This window comes from Heptranchias perlo, chromosome 6 (assembly GCF_035084215.1).
Source record: "Heptranchias perlo isolate sHepPer1 chromosome 6, sHepPer1.hap1, whole genome shotgun sequence".
Classification (NCBI taxonomy): Eukaryota; Metazoa; Chordata; class Chondrichthyes; order Hexanchiformes; family Hexanchidae; genus Heptranchias; species Heptranchias perlo.
This window is the reverse complement of record NC_090330.1, coordinates 40,137,247-40,163,229: the sequence shown is the minus strand read 5'-3', so window position 1 is coordinate 40,163,229 and position 25,983 is coordinate 40,137,247. Positions and strand designations below refer to the sequence as shown.

General features: G+C 43.7%; 1 protein-coding gene across 4 annotated transcripts in view; it reads left to right on the top strand.

Annotated features, from left to right (window-relative positions):
* The window catches only part of dync2h1 (dynein cytoplasmic 2 heavy chain 1), a 656,363-nt gene that overhangs the window by 6,216 nt on the left and 624,164 nt on the right, over window positions 1-25,983 (top strand). For all 4 annotated transcript variants that reach the window (XM_067986146.1, XM_067986147.1, XM_067986148.1 and 1 more), the window contains exons 3-4: window positions 19,285-19,455; window positions 21,507-21,645. In XM_067986146.1, coding sequence (XP_067842247.1) covers window positions 19,285-19,455; window positions 21,507-21,645 — 310 coding nt within the window. The remainder of the gene's footprint in view (window positions 1-19,284; window positions 19,456-21,506; window positions 21,646-25,983) is intronic.

Below are 25,983 nucleotides of genomic sequence, written 5' to 3'. Positions count from 1 at the left end.
CTAACTGATCAGGAAAATATTTGTAATTAATCAATGTTTTTGGTCACTTTTTCACAAGAAGAAAAACATTATTAAATGATCTGGTGTTTCAGTGTCAATCCTTGTATAGGGACAAAAATTACACAAATTAAAATCAAAATTATATTGGTTTTATCAAAATTACACCACACTCCTAAGATTTGTTGGGCTATATATATCTTGTGGTTGAAAAAAATTATCATTTTATCTAATCTAGCTACCCTATCTACCTCTTTAATCAACCACTTAAAGTTTTGGGTCTGGCATGTGTGCTGTGTACCTGTAGGATGTGAAGCATTTAGATTGGCTGAAATTTCACCATAACTAAAAATCATACAATTAAAGACTATTTAAACACTCAAACACACTTTTAGAATAGATTTTTTTTTTTGTCTCGCGGGATCAGTGCTGCTGGTGCAAGTTAGGAGTGTGATGGCTGGGAAGTCCTTGGTTGGCCTAAGGTGCTCTTGTACAAAATGTGAAAGAGTTTTTATAACCCTGATTCATTTAAAGCAAATAGATTGAAGAGGATTTATCTGATGGAATGATCTCAGGCTAGGAATGTGCTATGTCTCAGCTTGCCTATATAAAATGGGTGATATAAAGTGACTACTCAAAACTTTATCATTACTGTAATCAAAATTTGTTTTTAAAGATTTGTTCTCGAGATGTGGGTGATGCTGGCAAGGTGCATTTAATGCCTGTCTCTAGTTGGCCTGTGAAGGTAATGCTGGGCATTCTCCTTGAACTGGTGCAATCCTAGTGGTGATGGTGCTCCCACATGGTGTTATGTAGGGAATTCCAGGATATCAACCCAGTGATGATGAAGGAATGGTGATATATGTCCATGTCAGGATGGTGTGTGACTTGGAGGTGTTCCCTTAATATTGCTGCTCTTGTCCTTCTTGGGGTAGAAGTTGAAGGAGAGAGAGAGGTGCTGTTTAAGTAACCTTGGCGAGTTGCTGCAGTATATCCTGTTGATCATGCAAACTGCAGCCACAGTGTGCAGTGATGGATATTGAGTCCATTGGCTGGGTGCTGATCAAGCGAACTGCTCCGTCTTGGATCTTAAATGCTGTTCTCAATTTGAGTGTCTTTGAAAGTGGAAGGAAAGATAGATATTGGAGGCTTTTACCTGTTGTTACATAGCATTGTGTACAGATCCAGGCACTTCTCACTGGAAATGTCCAAGGACAACTACTTCAACTTTAAAATGAGAAGCTGAGGCCATAAATAGTTAAGATGCTAATAAGCTAATGCTGACATTGTTTCTCCATGGACTGTAAATAATGAATTTGTTACCATTTGGACAATATAAACCTCTCATCCATTGTATTGGAAAGTCTTTGATCCCCTCTCTGGTTGTGAACAGCAAGAGATAAAACATAGGCAGTCAGGGAGGTTTTTTTAAACTGAATGCTGCATGGCATTCAGGCAGCAAGGCTACGAGAACGTTGGAATGCAGGAGAGAATAGTCAAAAGTTATCTTATTTAAGTCAAGTAAGATGATCCACTGATGTGGAAAAGTGTGTTGTTTTCTTTATTTTGTATTATTATGCAAAGATCAGTTGCTCTGATTGAATTAAAGTGTATTTGATCATAACTTTAATTCTTTCGTCGTCACTGGGTCAAAATCCTGCCACTCCCTACCTAACAGCATTGTGGGAGTACCTTCATTACATGAACTGCAGTGGTTCAAGAAGAAGGCCCACCATCACCTAATCAAGGGAAACTAGGGATGGGCAATAAATGCTGGCCTCGCCAGTGATGCCCATATCCCATCTCCATCCCTGCCTCAGCTCATATGCTGCTGAAACCCTCATCCATGCCTTTGTTACCCCTAGACTTGACTATTCCAATGCTCTCCTAGCCATCTTTCACTGTCCATAAACTTGAGCTCATCCAAAACTTTGTTGCGCGTATCCCAACTCTCACCAAGTCCAGTTCACCCATCACGCCTGTGCTCGCTGACTTACATTGACTCCCGGTCCGGCAATGCCTTGATTTTAAAATTCTCATCCTTCTTTTCAAATCCCTCCATGGCCTTGCCCGTCACTACCTCTGTAACCTCCTCTAGCCCTACAACTCTCCGAAATCTCTGCGCTCTTCCAATTCTTGCCGCATCTCCGATTTTAATTGCTCCACCATTGGTGGCCGTGTCTTCAGCTGCCTAGGCCCTAAGCTCTGGACTTCCCTCCCTAAATCTCTCTGCCTCTCAACCTCTCTCTTTTAAGGCGCTCCTTAAAACCCATCTCTTTGACCAAACCTTTGGTCATCTGTCCTAATATCTCCTTATGTGGTTCGTTGTCAAATTGTGTTTGATAACACCCCTATGAAGTGCCTTGTGACGTTTTATCATGCTAAAGGTGCTATATAAATGCAAATGTTGTTGAGAATGAATGCAGAAAAAAAACTGCTGTTTTATATGTTCACCTTACTGTTAAATATAGCAGCTTATTGATTTTGTATCTAGCTTCATCTCATCAAGTGTTTTTTCAGTCCACCTTTGAAGAGATCAAAAAGCACCCTTGCAAAAGACATTTTTTTGTTCAGATTGCAAGGGGATGCTATTGTTCCCTCTCTTCAAAACTGCCCTCCTCCCTTTTAAAACCACTCTCATCACCCCCCACTTTCAAAAAAGACATTCTCGACCCCTCTGTTCTTGCAAACTACCGCCCATCTCCAACCTTCTTTTTCTTTCCAAAGACCTTGAAAGTTTGCCTCCCTCTCGGATCCATGTTCACCTCTCCCGCAACTCACTGTCTGAATCCTTTCAATTGGGTTTCCACCCTTCCCACAGTGCCATAATGGCCCCACCCAAAGTCACGAATGTCATTCTCTGTGACTGTGAGGTCATGATGCGTTATCCCTCTTTATCCTCCTCAACCTCTCTGCAGTCTTCGACATGGTTAACCACACCATCTACTTACGTCATCTAGCTTGGTGGGACTGCACTCACTTCGTTCCACTCTTGCCTATCTGACCATAACCAGAGCATCTCCAGCAACGGCTTCTTTTCTCACCTCCAAACCTAGAGAGCTTCAGCCTTTGCTCAGTGCCTCCCCACGCAGCATGGCTGAGAATGGAAATGATTGGTGTGGGGAATGGAACCTCTGTTCCGCTGTTCAGTGATGATGTTGATGCACTGTACAGCTCTCCAGGGCCTTTTTTTAAAATGGGAAGAGATGGTGCAGGCACACCATGCAAAACCAACATAGAATTTTACTGCACCAAAACAACCCATTAGGTCTGCATCAGTTTTTGTTTTCACTTGAGCTATCTTGTCTAACCCCACTCTCCTGTTTGCTTCCCATGTCCTTTTAATATTCCTCTTTTTCAAGCAACTAATTTCCTTTTAAAAGCATTGTGGACTTTGCATGTAGATGAAAAAAAGGAGACTGAGCATAGATTCTTGGGGACTTTGGAGTGACTGTATAGAGGTGGAAAGAGAAGCTGTTGCTGGAGATGCACTCGGTGGTAGGGATGGAACCACACAAGGACAGTCTCATAGAGCTGGATAATAGAGGAGAACTGATGGAGAAGGATAAGCATGGTCGAGGGAGACAAGGAGGAATGACTCACTGTGGTCACAATTATAGATGATGTCATTTGATACTTTGGTCGTGGCCATCTTGGTGCTGTGAGAAGGGCAGAAACTGGAATGAAGGGGTTTGAACAGGAAGTTTTGGGAGAAGAGGACCAGAGCTGGAAGGTTACAACAGATTTAAAGGGGAAAGGGAGGTTAGAAATTGGGTCATTGTAAGAGTAGGCAGATGAGTCGAGGGTTGGCTGTTTGACAAGTGACGAGATGATGGTGGTTTTGAAAGGGACAAAGCCAGTGCCAAAGCAAAAGGAATCGGTCATAATGTTGGTGAGTATGAGGCCCAAGGAGCGGTTGTTGAGTGGTCAGGAGTTAAGTGAGGATCGGATCTAAGAATCAGGAGGTGGAGCTCATCGAAGGGATGAGGTTGAAGGAGGGGTGGTGGGTGGGAGAGAAACTGCAGAGTGATGTGCTAGGATGAATTGGAGATTTGGAGGGGAGGTTGTGTTTTATACATCTTAAGGCAGCACACAATGCTACATAGACGCTATTAATCAATGCACTATTCTGGCTGTGAAGCCTGTCTAGATATAGTGAGCATTTGTTATTTACATGGTTTGACAAGAAAGAAAGTACAGACATGGTAACTGAATCCCTTGTGAACATAAGTATTTTACTAACAATATTCAAATGTATAAAAACAATACCTGTACAAAACAATGCATGGTGCATAGCTGCAAAGTATTAATGTCTCAAACATCAAGATCTTCAAACCTGTTAGTTTCAGATATTTTATAAATTACTATGATTGTTTGTCAGATACACTGCTGTATCCAAGAACGCTGATGTAATTGTTTAATTGAAAAATAGAAAAACTGTGCGGTTTAGGTATATTGTAGATGGCTACATAGAATAGAATGTTACTTTGAATCTCAATCCATTTCTGCACATCAGTAGTATGTTTGTGTCTGTAATTGTGACAGTAATTCACTAGCACTCTCTAGTGGCAGGAATTCAGTACTGCAACACATAGTACAGACTTACCCATTTTATTTTAGAAATTAGAAAAGAACTTGCATTTGTATCGAACCTTTCACATTTTCAGGACGTCATAAAGTGCTTTATAGCCAATTACTTACTCTTCAAGTATAGTCACTGTTGCTTTGTAGGCCAGTGTGGCAACTAGTGTGCACACAGCAAGATCCCACAAACAGCAATGAGATGAATGAATAGCAAATCTATTTTTAATGGTGTTGGTTGAGGGATAAGTGTTGGCTAGGACCCTGCTCCTCTTCAAATAGTGCCATGGGATCTTTTTATGTCCATTTGAAAGGCTGTTCCTCAGTTTAATGTCTCAAATAAAAGTACTCCCGTGGTACAGCATCGAAGTGTTAACTAGATTAGATGCTCCAGTCCCACTTGTAGCACTTAAGGATAGAACCATTTTCCACCTTGAAACTCTTTGAAACTAGTTGAAGGCCACATCTAATCAGAAAGACTGCAACATCCAATAGTTAGTATCTTACCTCATGGCTGGTGATAAGCTGAGAAAATGGATCAGAAGATACTAGGTTTTGAATGATTCCAGTTGCCTCAATGAAGTGCTTGATATGTGGTAATGAATGTAATGTGCTATGGTGGAAGTAGAGGTGACACACATGCAAAATGGAGTTACAAAGGAGAATGAGATGACCACTTTTCACTGAATCATAGTAATTCATTTTGAGCAAAGACTTTGTACAACAAATTACATTTTTGTAATGCGATAACGTAGCAATGTGTCCCAAAACAGTTCAGGATTGGGGGTCAGTCCTGAACAGGAGTAGGAGAGAGGTTAAGGAAGTTGGTTGAAGGCACTGTCAAAGAAGTAGACTTCAAGAAGGCTTTTGAAGATGAAGAGAGATGTAGCAAGCTGGGGGGTTTAGGGAGGGAGTTCGAGAGTATGAGGACTAGATGGCTGAAGGTTCTGCCATTGATGGTAGAACAAAGGGGGAGGGAAATGTGCAGTAGACCAGAATTACAAGATTGGAGGGTGTGGGCATGGATGTGGGGTAGAGACATTAGAGGTAGGGAGGAGCAAGTTTGTGGAGAGGTGCGATTACAAAGATGAATTTTTTTCAAATTGATGTGCTGAGAGACAGAGAGCCAGTAGAGGCCACATGGATGGAGGAAGATAGGGAAGTGCGACTCTTGTGCAGGATGGGATGTGAGTGGCAGAGTTCTAAATGAATTGGAATTTATGTCGGATGGAGCTCAGGATGTCATTGAGGAGGGTGCTGGAAAAGTTCAGCCTGGAAGTAACAAGCGTGTGGTTGAGGATTTTGGTGACAGTATAGGTAAGGTAAAGATGGAGGCAGTCTTAGTGATGGATTGGATGTGGTTTCAAGCTCAGCACAAGACCAAGCTGGACACTGACATTGCATACTGTTGGGTTGAGCTGAAGTGGACATCCAGGAAGGGGAAGGGAGCGGTGGTTAGGATGGGGACATTTCTGGCAGGGGACAAATGGGACTGCTTTTGCCTTGCCCATGTTAAGCTCCAAGCAGTTCTGACTCACTTACAGCTTGATGTCACACAGGTAGTGAGGCAGTATGGCAACAGTTTTAGAATCACGTGTGGTAGTAGAGAGAGAAAGCTGGGTATTGCTGGCATACATATAAAAGCTGAGTCTATGCTTACATATAAATGACAGAGAGTGCAATATAAATGAATAGGAGGAGGCCAAGAATGAAATCTTTAGGAACACCAGAGGTGATTGTGAAGTACAAGAGCAGAAGCCCCTGTGGAAGATGTGTTGGATTCGTTAGTTTCAGTCCTATTTGTCCTATTAGAGGACAATGCTGCTGAAGTAGACCACTGAGGAGAGATGGTGTAGGTTACCATGTCAAAAGCCACAGACATGTCAAAGTGAACCAGAAGGGATCATGCATCATTATTACAGTTGTGCAGAATGTCATTGACCAGGGTGGTCTCCATGCCATGGGCAGGACAGAAGTCAGGCTGAAACAGAGAGTGGTGGGAGTGGTGGGAGAGGTGGGTAAGGAATTGGATAGCAACAACACGTTTTGAAACATTAACATTTAAAGATGCTGTCTTTGGTACTCGATTTATACTACTTGCCCAGAGGGGTGAAAATATGGACATGGTTGGGAAAAAAATCAGCTTAATTATTAGAATTTGTCATTACAGAGATCAACATATTAATGAACTCAAAAGCGTGGGAAGGAAGATTGACTCAAATGCTCAAACTACATCTGGAGGAAATTATGCTAAACTATTGAATTTCTTCCTTGAAAGACTAAGTCCAATCCCAGAGATCCAACAATGTGGCAAATCTTTATTCCTTCTACACAATCTTTCAATGCAGCAAAAGTATTTTTAAAGCTCTGGACTGAACATTTACCTTAACCAGCATGCCAATATTAGTTTATTAAATCCCCAATACACATGCAAAAAGTCCTTTTAAAATGTTCCACGCTACATTTGAATTGCACATGTAATTGGTCAAATTATGTCTGCAGTAATCTTTTCCATTTCTAGTGCATGTATAGTCTCAATTAATAAATTGCATAATATTATTGTCTCCAGAGAGCAGCTGTCTTCATTGAGTTCTAGGAACAGGAGTAGGCAATTCAGCCCCTCGAGCCTGTTCTGCCATTCAGTGAGATCATGGCTGATCTGTATCCTAACTCCATCCACCCGCCTTGGCTCCATATCCCTTAATATCCATGGCTAACAAAAATTTATCTATCTCAGATTTAAAATTATGAATTAAGCTAGCATTTACTGCTTTTTGTGGCAGAGAGTTCTGCACTTTTACCACTTTTACCACCTTTTGCGTGAAGAAGTGTTTCCTAACTTCTCTCCTGAATGGCCTGGCTCTGATTTTAAGGTTATGTCTCCCTGTCCTAGACTCTCCCACCAGCGGAAAAAGTTTCTATCTACCCTATCAATTCCTTTCAAAATCCTAAAAACCTCAATCGAATCACCCCTTATAACCTTCTGGATTGCAGGAAATAGAAGCCTAGTTTCCTAATCTCCTAATTTAACCCTTGAAGCCCTAGTAACATTCTGGTGAATCTGTGCTTCACTCCTTCCTGGCCAATATATCCTTTCTAAGGTGCGGTGTCCAGAACTGTACACATTACTCCAGATATGGTCTAACCAGGGCTTTGTAAAGCTGTAGCAAAACTTCCTCCCCTTTATATTTTAGCCCTCTAGTTATAAAGGCTAACATTCTATTAGATTTTTTGATTATTTTTTGTACCTGACTACTATATTTTAGTGATCTGTGTGCATGCACCCCTAAATCTCTTTGGACCTCCATGGTTCCTAGCTTTTCACCATTTATAAAATACCCAGACCTGTCCTTTTTTGGTCCAAAATGGATGACCTCACACTTACCTGCGATGAAATCCATCTGCCACAGTTTTGCCCACTCACTTAATCTATCAATGTCTCTTTGTAATTTTATGCTCCGATCTACACTACTTACTATGCCAGCAATCTTTGTGTCATTGGCAAAGTTGGATATATGGCTCTCTATTGTGTTATCCAAGTCATTAATGACCATAGTGAATAGTTGAGGTTCCAGCACAGACCCTTGTGGGACACCACAAGTCAATTCCTTCCAATTCGAGTATATACCCATTATCCCTACTCCTTGTCTTCTACCGTCTAACTGATTTCCTAACCAGGTCAATAGTTTTACATGGCATGTACAGCACAGGTCCATACTGGTGTTTGCACTCCACACAAGCCTCTTCCCACCCTTCTTTATCTAACCCCATCAACATATCCTTCTATTCCTTTCTCCCTCATGTGTTTATCTAGCTTCTCCTTATATGCATGTATGCTAGTTGCCTCAATTACTCCTTGTGTTTGCAAGTTTCACATTCTAACCGCTCTCTGGATAAAGAGGTTTCTCCTGAATTCCTTATTGGGTGTATTAATGACTATCTTATATTTATGGCCTCTCGTTCTGGTCTCCCTTGCAAGTGGAAACATTTCTCTTCCCTATCAAACCCTTTCATAATCTTAAAGACCTCTATCAGGTCACCCCTCAGTCTTCTCTTCTAGAGAAAAAAGCCCCAGCTTGTTCAATCTTTCCTGATAGGTATCACCTCTCTGTTCTGATATCATCCTAGTAAAACTTTTTGCACCTTCTCCAGTGCCTCTATATTCTTTTTATAATATTGAGACCAGAACAGTTCACAGTACTCCAAGTGTGGTCTAACCAAGGTTCTATACAAGTTTAACATAACTTCCCTGCTTTTCATTTTTATCCCTCTAGAAATGAACCCCAATGCTTTGTTTGCTTTTTTTATGGTCTTATTAACCTACGTCGCTACGCTTAGTGATTTGTGTATCTGTACCCCCAGATCCCTCTGCTCCTCTACCCCATTTAGTCTTTTTTTCCCCATATTTTTCCTACCAAAATGTACCACATCACACTAATCTATATTGAAATTCATTTGCCAATTATACGTTCATTCTGCAAGTTTATTAATGTCTTCCTGTATTTTGTTGCAGTCCTCCTTAGCAATAACTGTACCCCCCAATTTGGTGTCGTCGGCAAATTTTGAAATTGTATTTCCGATCCCTGAGTCCAAATCGTTTATGCGAATGTTGAATAACAGTGGTCACAGCACCTTGTGGAACACCATTTGCCTTCAATTTCATGAGCTTCAATTTTAGCTAAAAGTCTCTTATGTGTATCCTTATCAAATGCCTTCTGGAAGTCCATATAAACTACATCCATAGACATTCTCCTGTCCATGACTTTAGTTACTTCCTCAAAAAATTTAATTAGGTTTGTTAGACATGACCTATCCTTTACAAAATCCATGTTGGCTCTCTCTAATCGGCTCAAATTTTTCTAAGTGCTCAGCCACACATAGATTAACAGGTCTATAATTTCTTGGTTTCTCTCACCTTTCTTAACTAACGGAGTTACATTTGCAGTTTTCCAATCTAAAGGGACAGTTCCTGAATAGAGAGCTTTGGAAGATTATGGCTAAAGCATCTGCAATTTCCTCACCTACTTCCTTTAAAACCCAGGGTGGAAACCATCAGGTCCTGGGGATTTGTCAATCTTTAGTGCCATTATTTTTTCTAATACTGTTTTCTTGCTTACATTAGCTTTAGTGAGTTCTAGTCCTTGATTCATTATTAGTTTCCCTGGAATGTCAGGTATATTATCCTGTTCCTTTACTGTGAAGACTGACACAAAGTAATTATTCAACAAGTCTGCCATTTCCTTATTTTCATCTGCAATATTACCCGCATCTGTTTTTAAAGAGCTCACGTTACCCTTGACTACCCTTTTTCTAATATAATTGTAAAAACCTTTTACTTTAATCTTGATATCCCACACAAGTTTCTTTTCGTGTTCCCTTTTTGCAGCTCTTACTATCTTTTTTGTCTTCCTTTGCTGTTTTTTATATCTCTCCCAGTCCCACTATTCTTTGCACTTTTGTATGCTCTTTCATTTAGTTTTATGTTACCTCTCACCTCTTTTGTCGACCATGGCTGTTTTATTTGGTAAGTAGAGTTCTTGCCCCTTGGGGGTATATACTGGTCCTGTATTAAGCTAAACTCTTTTTTGAACACCTCCCACTGTTCATCTGTAGTTTTACCCAATAACAGTTTTGACCAGTTTGCTGTCGTCAGTCCCTGTCTCATCCCGTTAAAGTTAGCCTTACCAAAATCTAGAATCTTAGTAATTGTGTTAAGTTTCTCCTTTTCAAACCTAACATTGAATTCAATCATATTATGATCACTGTTGGATAAATGTTCCTTTACCGTTGATTATTAACTAAGTCTGACTCATTACTCATTACTAAATCTAGTATGGCCTGCCCTGTTGTTTTTTCCAGAACATATTACTTCAGAAAACTATCTTGAATGCACTCAAGAAATTCAATACCTTTCTGACTTGAGCTATTCTGCTCTTCCCAATCTATATGAAAATTAAAGTCTCCCATTAAACAACTCTGCTTTTGCTAGAAGCCTTTCTAATTTCTGAATTAATACATTCTGCCACTCCATTACTGTTATCAGGAGGCCTGTAGACAACTCCCATTACAGTTTTAAGTCCTCTCTTATTCTTCAATTCTAACCATAGTCTCCGCTGATTACTTTCCCTTACCTATATCCTCTCTTACTAATGTTGTAATAGTATCGTTAATCAATAAGGCTACCCCATCTCCTCTTCCAGTTTCCTTATCCTTTCTAAACACCTTGGGGCCGATTTTCGGATGGCCGAGCAGGTGCATTGGGGGCGGGGGGGCTCCTAAAATGGCGGAATCCTGGAGTGGGTTCGGAGCCCGGCTCCAACCCGCTGACTTCCGGGTTCCCCAGTGACTCGTTCGGGTGCACATACAGCTCCCGCATGCGGGACTCCCACCGGCAATTAAAGCTGGTGGGATGCTGCTTTACATAGTTATTTAGATACTTGAGGTACTTGGACAGACCTCATTGAGTGGTGACTTTGGCAGGGGTGCAATTTTGAAGGATTCTCAGAGTGTTTCTCGTGCTGTGGGAAACACTCCCTGTTGGAGCAGATGTGTTGCAGCCAGCAACCAGTGGGAGATGCAAAGGATTATTTGATAGGTGGGGGGCAAACCTCATTTATTGCAGCAAGGCACTCTTGTCACTTCAGGCAAAGTTTTGGCTGCAACACCTTTGTCTTTCCACTCAAAATTATTAATTTATACCCTAAACTCTGCTGTGCAAACATATTTACCTACTTTGCGGACCCCCTCAAACTCACACCGTTAGGATGGGGAGGCGCCATAGCTGCATTCATCACCTCATCCGAGGACGAGCAACATCACCAGCCTCGCCAGGCACACCATCCACCACCGCCACGTGGAGCTCCACAACACAGTGCTACGCCACAGGCACCTGCACAACAGCATGGAGGGCAACAACAGAGAGAGCGGCGTTGGAGGTGGCACTACCCTCGCCACAGGGTCTACAGACTGAGGCTCAGCTTCCTGGATCTCTCTGAGGAGCAGTGCATACGGAGGCTCAGAGTCAGTCACCGGGTAGTCGCAGACATCTGCAGCCTCCTTCATGCTGAGCTGCTCCCGGCTGGCCCGAGCAGCATCTTTTTACCTGTCGCTGTCAAAGTCACTACTGCCCTCAACTTCTTTGCCTCCGGATCGTTCCAGGGTGCCACCGGGGACATCGCCGGGGCTTCTCAGTCGTCTGCACACAAGTGCATGAGGGAGATCACCGACAGCTTGTTTCGCAGGGCCTTGCACTATATCAACTTCCCCATGGATGACCTCAGCCAGACGGAGAGGTCAGTGGGATTCCACGTTGTGGCTGGCTTCCCATGGGCGCAGGGTGTAATCGATTGCACCCATATAGCAATACGAGCACCTCCACACGAGCCAGGACTGATCATCAACAGGAAGGGGTATCAGTCCATCAACACTCAGCTCATCTGTGACCACCGCAAGAGATTCCTTCACGTGTGCACCAGATACCCTGGCAGCTGCCACGATTCCTTCATCCTCTGGGAGTCCAACATCCCACCCCTCTTCCACGCACCGAGCACCCTTAAGGGCTAGCTCTTCGGGGACAAGGGACACCCCCTGCACACGTGGCTCATGACATCTCTGAGGAACCCCACCACCAAGCAACAGCATCGATATAACAACAGCCACATTGCTATCAGGTCTACAATTGAGCATGCTATTGCGCTGCTCAAGATGCGCATCAGGTGCCTAGATTGTTCTGGGGGAGGGTTTCAATGCGCATCAGACGGAGTGGGATGCATTATAGTCGTGTGTTGTGCCCTGCACAACATGGCACAACAGAGAGGGGTGCTGCTGGAGGAGGCCCTATCCACATCTGCCACCCATATTGAGGAGGAGGAGGAGGAGGAGGACGAGGAGGAGGAGCAACCCATGAACAGAACAGCGGATCACCTGGCTGCTTGTGAGACCAGGGAGTCACTGATATGTGAACGGTTCTCCTAACATCAGACAGTGTGAAGAGTCCAGTCCTCACCACCTGGACAGAGCAGCGGCCACACCAGCCCCCTCCCCCGCCCCCTGCACAAAATAGTCGTGCAACTACACATACATCCACTGTAGAGTGACCCAATGGGTGGCATCAATTGTGGGTGTTCATGTTGAACCTCATGAAAGGGACTTATTACACAAGCCAGTCAAGAATGGCCAAGACGTGGCAGTAGTGGTGACAATAATATTTAATGTGCCATTAACAAAAATCAAATATAAATAAAAAACATGACAAACCGTCAAACACTCTTGTGCATCCCCTTTGTGCTGACAAAGCCTTTGCCGTACGCTTATGGGTACTCCTGCGTGGTGCTTCCCCTGTGGCTGCAGCAGAGGTAGTGGCTGGTTGCTCTTGTTCATGTCCTGACCGAATAGATGCTTTGGGCCTACGCCTTCTGGGTTTCAGTGCCCGTGAAGGTCCCTCCAAAGACTGCTCCACCTGCACCTGTGCCGGGGCAGATGGCCACCTGGAGAGGAGGCAGCATTGCAGGTTCTGGTTGAGAGGGGGGCAACGGGTGAGACGTGGGAGCGATTTGAGTGGGGTCCCCACTTCCATGTCCCCTTTTGCCATCATCCCTCTCCTGGGCCAGGCCTACATCACTCCTACCACCCTGCTGGACGACAGTTTGGAGGACATGTGTGAAGCCTTGTAAGGCCAGTGCCAGAGTATCTGCCTTCAAGTTTAAGGTGGCAGAAAGTTGCTCACCCTGAGTCCGAAGGGCCATTGTCAGGGCCTCAATGGACTCATTGGTGAGCTGTGCTTGAAGCTTGATGGAGGCTAACCTTCCCTCCATTGCAGACATTCCCTCACTTACCCGCGACACTATCTCAGAGATGTCCTCACGTCCCTGTGACAGTATCTCCGAGAATCCCTCCTGTACCTGTGCCACCATTCCACTCATGCAGGAGTTGGACTCCTCCATCCTCTGCGTGATTGTGGAGAGTGCGCGTGGCACCTGTTCCAGCACCTCGCAAATATGCTGCTGCCCCTCGGACATTCTCCTTTTAAAGGATGGCCCCCCAGGCTTCAGCACCTGTGTCCAGCTGAGCAGAGCCCGGAGAGGAGTGCTCCCATCGATGTGGACTCTCCACAGCTGCCCCTGCCACCAGTGTCTGCTCATGCTCACGTGTGTGGTGACTCACTACGTGCGACCCCAACTAACTGCGGACAGGGACCCACCGAGGTGTGTGTATCTGCGCTGGTTGGATGGCTCGCTCAGATGTGACGGTGCCCCCTCAGAGGCCGCAGGTCCTCTGAGGAATCGCCCTCCGCCATCACGGCGGTCGCTGAAGGCCCTGTAAGAGAACAGAAGACAATATTAAGCATGATGACGGATGTTGAGGTGCTGAAGATGGCAAGGCATGTTAACATCATTTGCTATTGTGAGTGCTGAATGTTAAAATTCTGTCACCAGCCGTTTGTTGGGTAGTAGTCTCAGTGTCCCCGACGGACAGGCACTCGAGGGTGCGGCTTAGTTCAAGAGCCTCCTGCTCCGCGTCTGTGAGGATGACCAGATGTTGCGGCCCCCCTCCGGTCTTCGCCCTCTCCTGTGCATTCTGCGCTCTCTTCTATTAGGGGAGAAAGTAGAGAGGCATGAGTGAGGGATGGTGATGTGGCCAACCCTGAATGCATTGATTTTGGTGAGGCTGACCGTGAAAGAGATGCATCAGAGGGCGAGTATGAGACAGAGCCATGACATTGTATGAGGATTGTGTTGTGTGGTAGTGGTGGGATGAGTACTGGGGAGGTGAGTAAATGCTGGGGAGGTGAGTAAGTGCAGGTAAGTTGAGGATAAGGTTTGAGTGGGTGTGAGGAGTGATGTGATAGGTAGTGTTGGCAGTGCAGAAGGAGTTGTGGGGTGGAGGCGGTGATGTGGAAGACGGAGTGTAGGAGAATGAGGAAGTGGCTGACCGAGTTAGGTCATTGAAGTGCTTCTGCACTGGACCCATGTGCGGGAGATGTTGCTGCTGCTGGTGACCTCCTCTGCCACCTCGAGCCAGGCCTTCTTGGTGGCGGAGGCAGGCCACTTCCTCCCATCCATGGATAGAAAATATCCCTCCTCCTCCTCACCCCATCCAGTAGGACCTGGAGTGAGGCATCGGTAAATCTGGGAGTAGCCTTTCCCCTGGTCTGCTCCATTCTATGCTTTTGGTTGTTTGCTGCAGGAGCAACATTGGAGGACTGCCCCTTTAAATAGGGCTCCTCCAGCTGACAGCCTGTAATGAGGGTGCGCAGTCCGTCCGCTGCGCAGGTTGACGATGGGAAACCCCGAAGCCATGGTAAGTGGCTTCAATTTATCTGCGATCGTGTGGGGAACGGACTACCCAGTCACCCCCCCCCCCGCTGCCATCCCACCTCCCTGGTAAAATCAGGGCCCTTATAACTTGGAATATTTAACTACCAATCATGACCAGCTTGCAGCCATGTCTCAGTAATGGCCACCATGTCTCACCTCTAAACTGCATTTGAGCCTCTAATTCACTCAATTTATTTCTTATACTCCGCATATTAGTATATAAAACTCTTATTTGGGCAAGAGACCCTAACCTGTCCTTCTGCCCTGATGCTGTCTTTCTCACACTATTTAACTTAACATGTTTCTTATTTGTCATTCCTGCTATTTTAGTTATTTTAGTGTTCCCTTCACCTGGAGTATCTATATCACTGTGACCTGAAATCTGCTCTTATCCCTAGTTCAAAGATTTAAAAAAAACATTTTTACTATTGTTTCTGACTGAGACCTCCCTCCAATTTATTAATTTAAAGTCCTTTTTACCACCCCATTTATCCTTTCTGCTAGGACCTTTGTCCTACCCTGGTTCAGGTGCTGCCTGTCCCAACGGTACAGCTCCCTCCTATCCCAATTCTGGTGCCAGTGTCCCATGAAATGGAACCCCTCCTTCCCACATCCTTCCTTTAGCCACGTGTTCACCTTGGTCTCCTTACCTAAGAAGAAAGAATATACTTGCTACGGAGGGAGTGCAACGAAGATTCACAGACTGATTCCTGGGATGGCGGGATTGTTGTATGAGGAGAGATTGAGTAGACTAGGCCTGTATTCTCTAGAGTTTAGAAGAATGAGAGGTGATCTCATTGAAACATACAAAATTCTTACAGGGCTCGACAGGTTAAATGCAGGGAGGATGTTTTCCCTAGCTGGGGAACCAGGGGTCACAGTCTCAGAATAAGGCCACTTGGGACTGAGATGAGAAGAAATTTCTTCACTCAGAGGGTGGTGAATCTTTGGAATTCTCTATCCCAGAGGGCCGTGAAGGCTTAGTCATTGAGTATATTCAAAACAGAGATCGATTTCTAGATATTAAAGGCATCAAGGGATATGGGGAAAATGGAATTGAGGTGGAAGATCAGCCATGATCTTGTTGAATGGTGGAGCAGGCCCGAGGGGCTGGATGGCCTACTCCTGCTCCTATTTTTTATGTTCTTACTAATCTGTTTGTCCCTATGCCAATTAGCACGTGGCTCGGGTAATAATCTTGAGATTACCACATTGAGGTCCTGCTTTTAATTTAGCTCCTAACTCCTGATACCCCCCCCCCCCAGCAGGACCTTTTCCCTTTTCTACATCATTGGTCCCAACATGGACCATGACAACTGGATCTTTCCCTTCTCCAAATTCCTTTCCAGCCGCATCGAGATATCCCTTACCCTGGCACCAGGTAGGCAACGCACCCTTCGGGATTCTCAATCGTGGCTGCAGAGAATGCTATCTATCCCTCTAATTGATACCAGCTCAATTGCTAAATTTAAATGTGAGATTGATAGCTTTTTGGCAACCAAAGGTATTAAGGGATATGGGCCACAGGGCAGGTATATGGAGCTAGATCACAGATCATCCATGATCTTATCAAATGGCGGAGCAGGCACGAGGGGCTGAATGGCCTACTCATGTTCCTATATTCCTATGTTTCTAATTATTGAATCCCCTATAACTACTACATTTATATTCTGCTCCTCTCCACCTTTGGCAGCCCTCTACTCCACGGTGCCTAGGTCAGCATTGTGGATGTCCTCCATGCAATCTTTCTCCTTATCCTCGCAAGATCATATACGATCCCATAACCAATAACAACTTGTATTTAATCAGCATCTTTAATGTAATGAAACACCATGAGGCACTTCACATAGGAGAGCACAGGAATAGAGAAGTTAGTTGAGATTACAGAATGCACAGTCAAAAAGATAGGTTTTGAAGAGGCTTTTAAGGGTGGGAAGAGAAATAGCAAGACAAAGAAGTTTAGGGAGGGAGTTCCAGAGAGTATGAACGAGATGGTTGAAAAGTCTCCCACTGTAAGAGGGTTGGCTGGGATGTAAGGCTGGGAGGGATTTGTGAACAAGGACAAAGATTTTCAACTGGGAGAAGTTGGTTGACGAGGATGAGGTTTGTGGGCCAGAGTGCAGGACAGAATTTGGTTGCTTGAGTTTTGATGTGTTGCCTTTGTATAGGGTGGAGCTAGGAGACCTGCAAGGAGAAGATGAGTCTTGAGCTAACAAAATCCATTTGAGAGGCCAGTGACTAGGTGCAGAAGTGAAGAATCCATCTTAGTGAGGGGAGTTGTCCGCAGCTGCAAAACACCTACAAATGAGGCAAGTGCAAAGTGTGCACTTGAGTGGAAAAATGATATCACCTGTTACTGGATCCTCCACAGGGCCGGATCTTGCTGGATCGGGGCATCTCATGACATACGCCGTTAGTTAGACTTTTTCCTGCACCCTTCAACCTGAACATGCTGGAAGTGCAAACTGATAACGGTGTGGCGACGGCAACAGGGCATCTGGGACCTTAGTGAACGGCGGGACTAACAACATATCTCCTTAACCAATGAGATTTAAGGAAACAGGAGCGACTGAGAAGGAAGGTGAATTAGAGTGGGTGAATTAGTCAAGTCAGGTACAGAAAGAGAAATAAAGAGAGGGAACGATTAGATTAAGAGAGAGAGAAAAAAGAGACAGAAAGGAAAAGTAAGAATTAAAAAACAATTAGCATTTAAAACATTTTCAACAACAATTCACTACCTGAAGGAATGAGACTCTCCAGTTTAAATTGTTCACTTTCTGGGCTGGAGAGGTGGAATGTGAGCTGTGAGGAGGATGCAAAGAGGCTCCAATGTGATTTAGACAAGTTGAGTGAGTGGGCAAGAACATGGCAGATGCAGTGTAACGTGGATAAATGTGAGGTTATCCACTTTGGTTGTAAAAACAGAAAGACAGATTATTACCTGAATGGGAAAAGGGGAGGTGCAATGAGACCTGGGTGTCCTTGTACACCCGTCGCTGAAAGCGAACATTCAGGTGCAGCAAGCAGTTAGGAAGGCGAATGGTATGTTGGCGTTCGTTGCAAGAGGATTTGATTACAGGAACAGGGATGTCTTACTGCAGTTGTACAGGGCCTTGGTGAGACCACATCTGGAGTATTGTGTGCAGTTTTGGTCTCCTTATCTGAGGAAGGATGTCCTTGCCATGGAGGGAGTGCAACGAAGGTTTACCAGACTGATTCTTGGGACGGCAGGACTGACGTATGAGGAGAGATTGGGTCGACTAGGCCTATATTCACTAGAGTTTAGAAGAATGAGAGGTGATATCATCGAAACATATAAAATTCTAACAGGACTAGACAGACTACATGCAGGGAGGATGTTCCCGATGGATGGGGAATCCATAACCGGGATCACAGTCTCAGGATACGGGGTATGCCATTTCGAACCGAGATGAGAAATTTCTTCACTCAGAGGGTGGTGAACCTGTGGAATTCTCTACCACAGAAGGCAGTGAAGGCCAAGTCATTAGATATATTCAAGAAGGAGATAAATATATTTCTTAATGCTAAAGGGATCAAGGAATATGGGGAAAAAGCAGGAACAGGGTACTGAGTTAGACGATCAGCCATGATCATTTTGAATGGCGGAGCAGGCCTGGGCCGAATGGCCTACTCTTACTCCTATTTTCTTTGATTCTATGATTCTATAATGGCATTGCTGGAACATAAATCTCCTCATCAAAAAGGTACTTATGCTGTTAAGTAGTAGCCTTAACTTGCTGTGCGCAGATTTTGCTGCCGTGTTTCCCCACGTTACAACAATTAGATCAGCCTTGATTTAATTGAATGGTGGAACAGGCTCAAGGGGCTGAATGGCCTTCTCCTGTTCCTATGTTCCAGTGACTACACTTCAAAATACTTCATTGGCTGTGAAGCGCTTTGGGATCTGAGGTCATGAAAGGCGCTAGATAAATGCAAGTTCTTCTTTCTTTACCAACCAGTTAAACCCATGTCAACATTTGATAACCGACCTAAATATCTTGGCTGCTATTTTCTGTGTGGTGGTAAGTTGGTACTGAAATTACCATCAGGGAGAATCTGGTTTTGGATGAATACAATCCCAACCGATTTTTTTTTTGTGTTAACTTTTTCACAAAAAAATCTTATACAAAGAAACAGAGTAGTGTTTAATTTTTGAAGCGATAGTTCAGCGGGTAGAAGTGCTACATAGAAAATGGTATCTGAGGCATTCAGTTGTGCTTGATTGATATTTATGCTTGTTTTCAATAACACTGGTATTGTAAAAACACCATTTAGTTTGTGAAGAAGGCAGCAAATTCCTATTTAGAAATCTGATATTGTTGCATATGGCTTTGTGATTCTGGAATGTAGGTTTTTTTTTCAATTGTAGGTTGAACCAGTTGATATAAAGGACAAAATACTGGTGTTCTTTAAGATGCGCCCAGATGTCATTACTGAAGAAAATTTGCACACCAATATACTTGTGTCATCTATGCTGGATTCACCTATAAGTGCTCTTTATCAAGCAATACGTCAAATATTTGCACCAGTACTTTTGAAGGTGGGTATTCAAACTTCTATTTTAAAAAAAAACACTTTTCTGATCTGATGTCTGTTGACTAATCTCAAAAGGTAAAATGGAACAGGCTATGCTATTCTAGTTTTATGTGTATCCATGTCCATTAGTTTGTACTTAATCATAAATATATAATTTGTAGGAAAAGAAATACATTTATGTCTGTTAAATTTTTGATACCAGGTAAATATATTTAGAGATAACTAAGTAACCAGTAAAGAATGGTTTAAATTTTAACCAGAAGTTATTAGTCTTCCTGGAACTTGTAATCTGCCATGGTGTACTTGTGCGAATATAATTAGAGTATAGGATTGTCATTATACTGAAATCACATCACATTCTTTAACCTTTAAATCCCAGTTAACATTTGTGTTCAAACTGTATAGTCTTCAATTATTCAATATCATGCTGATTGTATTCATTAAGAGTGTATGCATGTTTCTAGAAGAACTTGTATTGACCATTCTAATTTGTGCACTGTGAGCATGTACTCAGTTGTGCTTTGAAATCTGATACCTTTATAAATTATCCCCTTGTAATGCAAGATGTCAGGAAACATCCATCATGTTGTGGGTGAGATGATATATGCTGGGCCCTGTCTTTCTGCTCATTGTTCCAAAGTTACATCTATGTTGATCTTTACCTTGACATATTCACTTTAAATTTGTCAATTAATAATAGCAACTTGCATTTCTATTGCACTTTTAATGTAGAAAATATTCCAAGATGCATTACAGAAAAAACGCCAAGAAATAGATTAAAGGAATGGACACTGAACCATGGTGGAAGGATTGGGAGAGGTTACTGAAAGTTTGGTCAAAAAGATAGGTTTTTAAAAAGAAGAAGTGGAGAGGTTTAAGGAGGGAATATCAATCCTGTTGGTCTGGAATTTCCTGGAATGCCACGATATATGATGCATGCCGTAAATCAGGCAGTTGCGGCTCACACTATACTTAATGCCAAAATTTAGATTATGCACAGTGAGCTTAGTGATGAATCAGGAACCTTGTTTGTGGCGCAGCCAATGGCTTACCCCACAGACCTATCACATGGCACCGTAAAAAACTGAGAACAGATGCCATAACTCAGAGTGAGGCTTGGCATTAGGAGGTAAGTGAGCTGTCTGTTTTGAAATCACCATAAATCAATGTTAAAAAGTTAATTTTGGTTACAAATTGTTGTAAAACACTATTAAAAAGTAATTTTTGGTATCTACACATCCCCTTTCCACAGATATATCATAGAGTCAGCAAGAGGAGAAGAAAAGGGCCGTGAAATTTGGGGCTGAGGACCTACAGACCCTCCTTGATGAGATAGACTGGCCGTATTTAATGAAGTCTGATGCCCTGCAGAAGAGGGCATCTGTCACCCGTTGAATGCAGGCCGTCACAGCTCTTTGGTTGTTAGAGGTCTCCAGTGCCTGACTGGAAGGAACCAGAGCTGCAGAAATTAAGGGCTGTCATCCCCTTCATTCCCACTAACAAGGCCCTGCAGGAGATTTTCCTGCTGCATCTCACAGGTGGCCAGTTGCTTCCTCGGTGAAGCGCAGACTGCACATGCACAGCTTCTCCGACATTCACTCCCTGTACTCACCCTGGGGGAGTAGTAGCAAGATCGACACAGTCTCTGGCCACGATGCCTCATGTGCTGTGTCTCCTAACCCTGCTCCTCCTCCAGATCATCCATGATTATCAAGAACAGAGGAATGCTCAGTGGATAGCCTTGCAATCCTTTCATGTCGTTGATGGCGCAAGTTTCCAAAAAAATCCAGGCCATTAAAATAATCTACAGCCTGAATGATTCTAGTTAAACATTTTGATGATTAACTGCTGATGGTCAGAGTTTTAAAATCTTTAGGTCTTTATAAATTTTAAATTGGATACATACTTGAAATGGAAAAATTTGCAGGGCTATGGGGAAAGAGCCGGGGAGTGGGACTAATTGGATAGCTCTTTCAAAGAGCCAGCACAGGCATGATGGTCTCCTTCTGAACTGTAAGATTCTATAATTAATATATTTTCTGATTTTAATTTTAGGATGAGAAATGGAGTAAGAGTTTTGATCCTAAACTCCAGAATTTACTGACTCAACTTGAAGCAGGTCTGGGGTCTATAGTAAGGCAGTCAGATCATAGTCGCAGTGGAACGAAATTTGGAGGAGAAGAGGACACTTCAGGTTTGAAACTTAATGACTGGAATAAAATCAGATTTAAAGAGTTTACAATTTGTTTTTCACTTTCAGTTTGTTCACCACTATATATCCTTCTCTTCATGGATGTTATGAACCGAGTCATAGACTTCTCCATGATTGCTGTCAACGCTGCCTCATGGTATACCAACAGATTTGATTTAAGCAGGATGCAACAGATACCTCTCTATCTCCTTCCTTCTATGTAGCCTTCATCCTGTCCAAGCAGAATGGATTAAACTCAGCCAACTGAAGTATGTGGGCATACTTGTCCCATGATTCAGATAAATGCCCTCTAAATGTTGATGTATTGTCCATTCTTTTTTTGGTCTTCTGTACACTCATTTTGGGAGTCTCAAATCAAATTTCCTCTTCTCTGGTGACAATGAACAACCTTGGCAGAAATTTAATGCTCTTTTTATTTTTCTTGCTGATTTCCATCTGGGGAAAGGGATTTATGTGATTCGCTGTATGGGGCATACTAATATATACTACACATGAGATTAGCTGCATGCCACTTGCACTGGGTAAAAATTGCCAACTAGAAAGTAGAAAAGTCTGTGGACAGGACAGGCCCCAGTGGGGACTGAACACTTCTACTGGTGGGCTATATCTATGTGTAATGCAAAATGACACTAACAAACGCTCGCCAGGTGAACACAGGGATTTGCTGCTCAGCTATGTATTGCAGGTCTACCAGTAGTCCTCCGGGCAAAGCTATCAGAGCTCTTGTATGAGGGAATTCAGCTGTTTGTGCAATGGGCTGAGGAGGTGTTGAAGCTGATTAAGAAGCAACATCAAAAACTTCAAAGCTGTTTCATATTCCTAATGGGTGACGAGCTCCTACATAGGTTTGCTGCTCTCTGCTTGAAGCAAAGTTAGGTTTCTTTTGGACTTTTACACAAATGGATCTCAAGTACCAGAAAGATGTCAATCTTAACTAATTTCCTGATCAACAGCCTTGACCGCTTCACGTAGACAATAGGCAGAAGGGCGGCACTACTAGCAAAGGGTAATCTAATCGAGGTGTTTAAAATGATGATGGCATTTGATAGGATAGATACAGAGAAACTTAATGCTGGGAAGATTTTAAAGCCATCAGCAAGCTGGCCAAGATGAGGGCACGAGCACCCACGTAGATGTTGCTGGATGCATGACTCATCTCTATGCTGTCCCACTGGCATGTTCACAAGGGGATATCTGCAGATATCTGGGTGGAAACACATTGCAAATTATTTTGTATCATGTGTGAAACCAAAGAAGAAACATTGTGCAGAACCAGAGGCAAAGGACAACCAAGGGTGGATGAATGACCAGCATCAAGCCTTTCAGCAAACAAACTGACACAAGTGGATATTACTGGGTGGTAGTGAGCAGGAGGAGCTGGGGGCAACTTTGAAGAGACAGCTGCTTCACACCGGAGGTTATGCAAGTAACAGGCCTTAGCTGAGGATTCCAAGACCAAGATCTCGGGGGCTGAGGTTGTGGCTGAGGCATCAATGATTCAGGAGCATTGGTCTCTCGTGTAGACAGTGTACACCGTCTCCTTTCATGATGCTGATGATGGAACCATTGGAGGGGTCCAGAAACCGCATCTGCAATGTAATGAAGTATGTCGTGATGTGAGGAAGATTCTGGTGACTGTGGCAGTCCAGGAGATCAGTGCAGCTTCCAGACATCAGGAGGAGGATGTAAGAGCTGCTGTCACTTTTGCAGTTACTGCTTCCATAGATGGAAGTCTCACAAAGCAACCTTGACTGCTCAGAAACTGAAGTTTCAGAGTAGTACACATGACTCCCAGTCAAAACTACGTTGCAGAATCGCACTCCAGTGTGCTTGCATTTAACCAGCACCCAATCCCCTCACTTCATTTGATTCTGGTGGGTGCACTTCCACCAGAGTAATCAGGGCCACAGTGGGGTCATGGGAGGGAAGTTATGGCCGAAATCAAGGTGTCCAATTTTGGTGCGGAGTTTTGGCTGAGGGCGGTTTTCATACGGAAAGTCAGAAGAAGTTGTGATCAAAGTGAACAGTGCATCTGAGACCGCACCTTGACTATGTTGTACAGTGCTGGTCAGAAAGGCACGAAGGAGGAAGGGAGGATGTCTGGGGCCAGTGCAGAGAAGAACCACAAGGCGGATCCCCGGTAGAGGACAAAATGACATAGATTCAAATTTAGGACTGATATCAAGAAATCATGCTTCACACAAAGAGGGTTCAACATCTGATTCAAGGTGGCCAAATGGTTATTTTGTGATCTCTCTTTTTAGAGTGATGAAGAGAAAGAGCAATGGAAGGAGGATGGGCAGCATTCATAGATGCATATAACCCAACTGGCAGAGTAGATCTAGGAGTGAAGATGTGGAACTGTGCAGTGTGTATTACGAAAAGACGTTGTGCGTTGTCTGCAGCTGTGGAGTAGAAAGCAGTGCTGCTGTCCGTTGACTCCATGCCTGGATGCCATGTTAAGGCTCTCTGAATAATTGTGCCTAGAGTGCTCGAGATGGGAGATCGATGTTCTGTCCACCTTGCTACAAATTTTAAGTCTGCCTTAGATATTCTGTCAATGCAGGTGTGTGCCCAGTGCCAAATGGGGCAAATGTAACACATTCAGCATAACCTCACTCAGCTCCCTCCTCATAAAGAAGAGAAATAAAAAACCATGCCACCTGTTCCACTCAGCAGACTAGATAGGTGCTTTCTGTGTTAGCATTAGCGCAGTGTTGGCTCCTCTACTGTAAGCACCACACATTACCACCTCCAATATTAGTACCCGGGGGCTGTTAGCGCTGTGCGTTGTCTGAACTCGGGAGTGTTGACGCTGTGCATTAGAAAAAGGTCGTTCGGCCCAACAGGTCCATGTCGGTGTTTATGCTCCACGCGAGCCTCCTCCCTCCCTACTTCATCTAACCCTATCAGTATATCCTTCTATTCCTTTCTCCCACTTGTGTTTATCTAGATTCCCCTTAAATGCATCGATGCTAGTCATAGCGAGTTCCACTCTCTGGGTAAAGAAGTTTCTCCTGAATTCCCTATTGGATTTATTAGTGACTATCTTATATTTATGGCCCTTAGTTATGGTCTTCCCCACAAGTGGAAACATCTTCTCTATGTCTACCCTATTAAACTCTTTCATAATCTTAAAGACCTCTATCAGGCCATCCCTCAGTCTTCTCTTTTCTAGAGAAAAGAGCCCAAGCCTGCTCAATCTTTCCTGATAGGTATAACCTCTCCATTCTGGTATCATCCTAATAAATCTTTTTTGCACCTTCTCTAGTGCCTCTATATCCTTTTTTATAATATGGAGACCAGAACTGTTCACAGTACTCCAAGTGTGGCCTAACTAAGGTTCTACACAAGTTTAACATAACTTCTCTGCTTTTCAATTCTATCCCTCTAGAAATGAACCCCAATGTTTGGTTTATTTCTTTTATGGCCTTATTAACCTGCGTCGCTACTTTTATTGATTTGTGTTTCTGTCCCCCCAGATCCTTTTGCTCCTCTACCCCACTTAGACTTTTATTATCCAAACAGTATGTGGCCCCCTTATTCTTCCTAACAAAATATAATATCTATTACTTGTCTATATTGAAATTCATTTGCCAATTACATGCCCATTTTGCGAGTTTATTAATGTCTTATTGTATTTTGTTGAAGTTAATACTGAGGAGCACTATGTCCCCAATTTGGTGTTGTCCCCAAATTTTGAAATTGTACTTCCGATTCCCGAGTCCAAATCACTTATGTAAATTGTGAACAACAGTGGTCCCAGCACTGATCCTTGTGGAACACCACTTCCCACCTTTAACCGGTCTGAGTAACTACCTTTGACCCCTACTCTTTGTTTTCTGTTTTGTAGCCAGCTTCATATCTATTCTGCTACTTGTCAGAGCATGTGGAGTCAGAGGATTTTAGTCATGAGTCTACTATGTGATACCTTATCGAAGGCCTTTTGAAAAGTATGAACGCGGGAGTGTTGACGCTGTGCGTGGTCTGAAAGCGGGAGTGTTGACGCTGTGCGTGGTCTGAAAGCGGGAGTGTTGACGCTGTGCGTGGTCTGAAAGCGGGAGTGTTGACGCTGTGCGTGGTTTGAACGCAGGAGTGTTGACGCTGTGCGTGGTCTGAATGAGGGAGTTAGCTTACAGCTTGAAAGCTGCACTGTTTGCCTCCAGCCTGATTGCTACTGATGGGATCAAATTATACGTTCCAGGCAGAATGCTGGGTGAGTGGTGTCGGAATACACCTCCCACTTCCCTGCGTTGTCTGTACACTAGAGGACACGACGTTGGCCATAAACACAGCCATATGTATTTAGGTTATCATTAG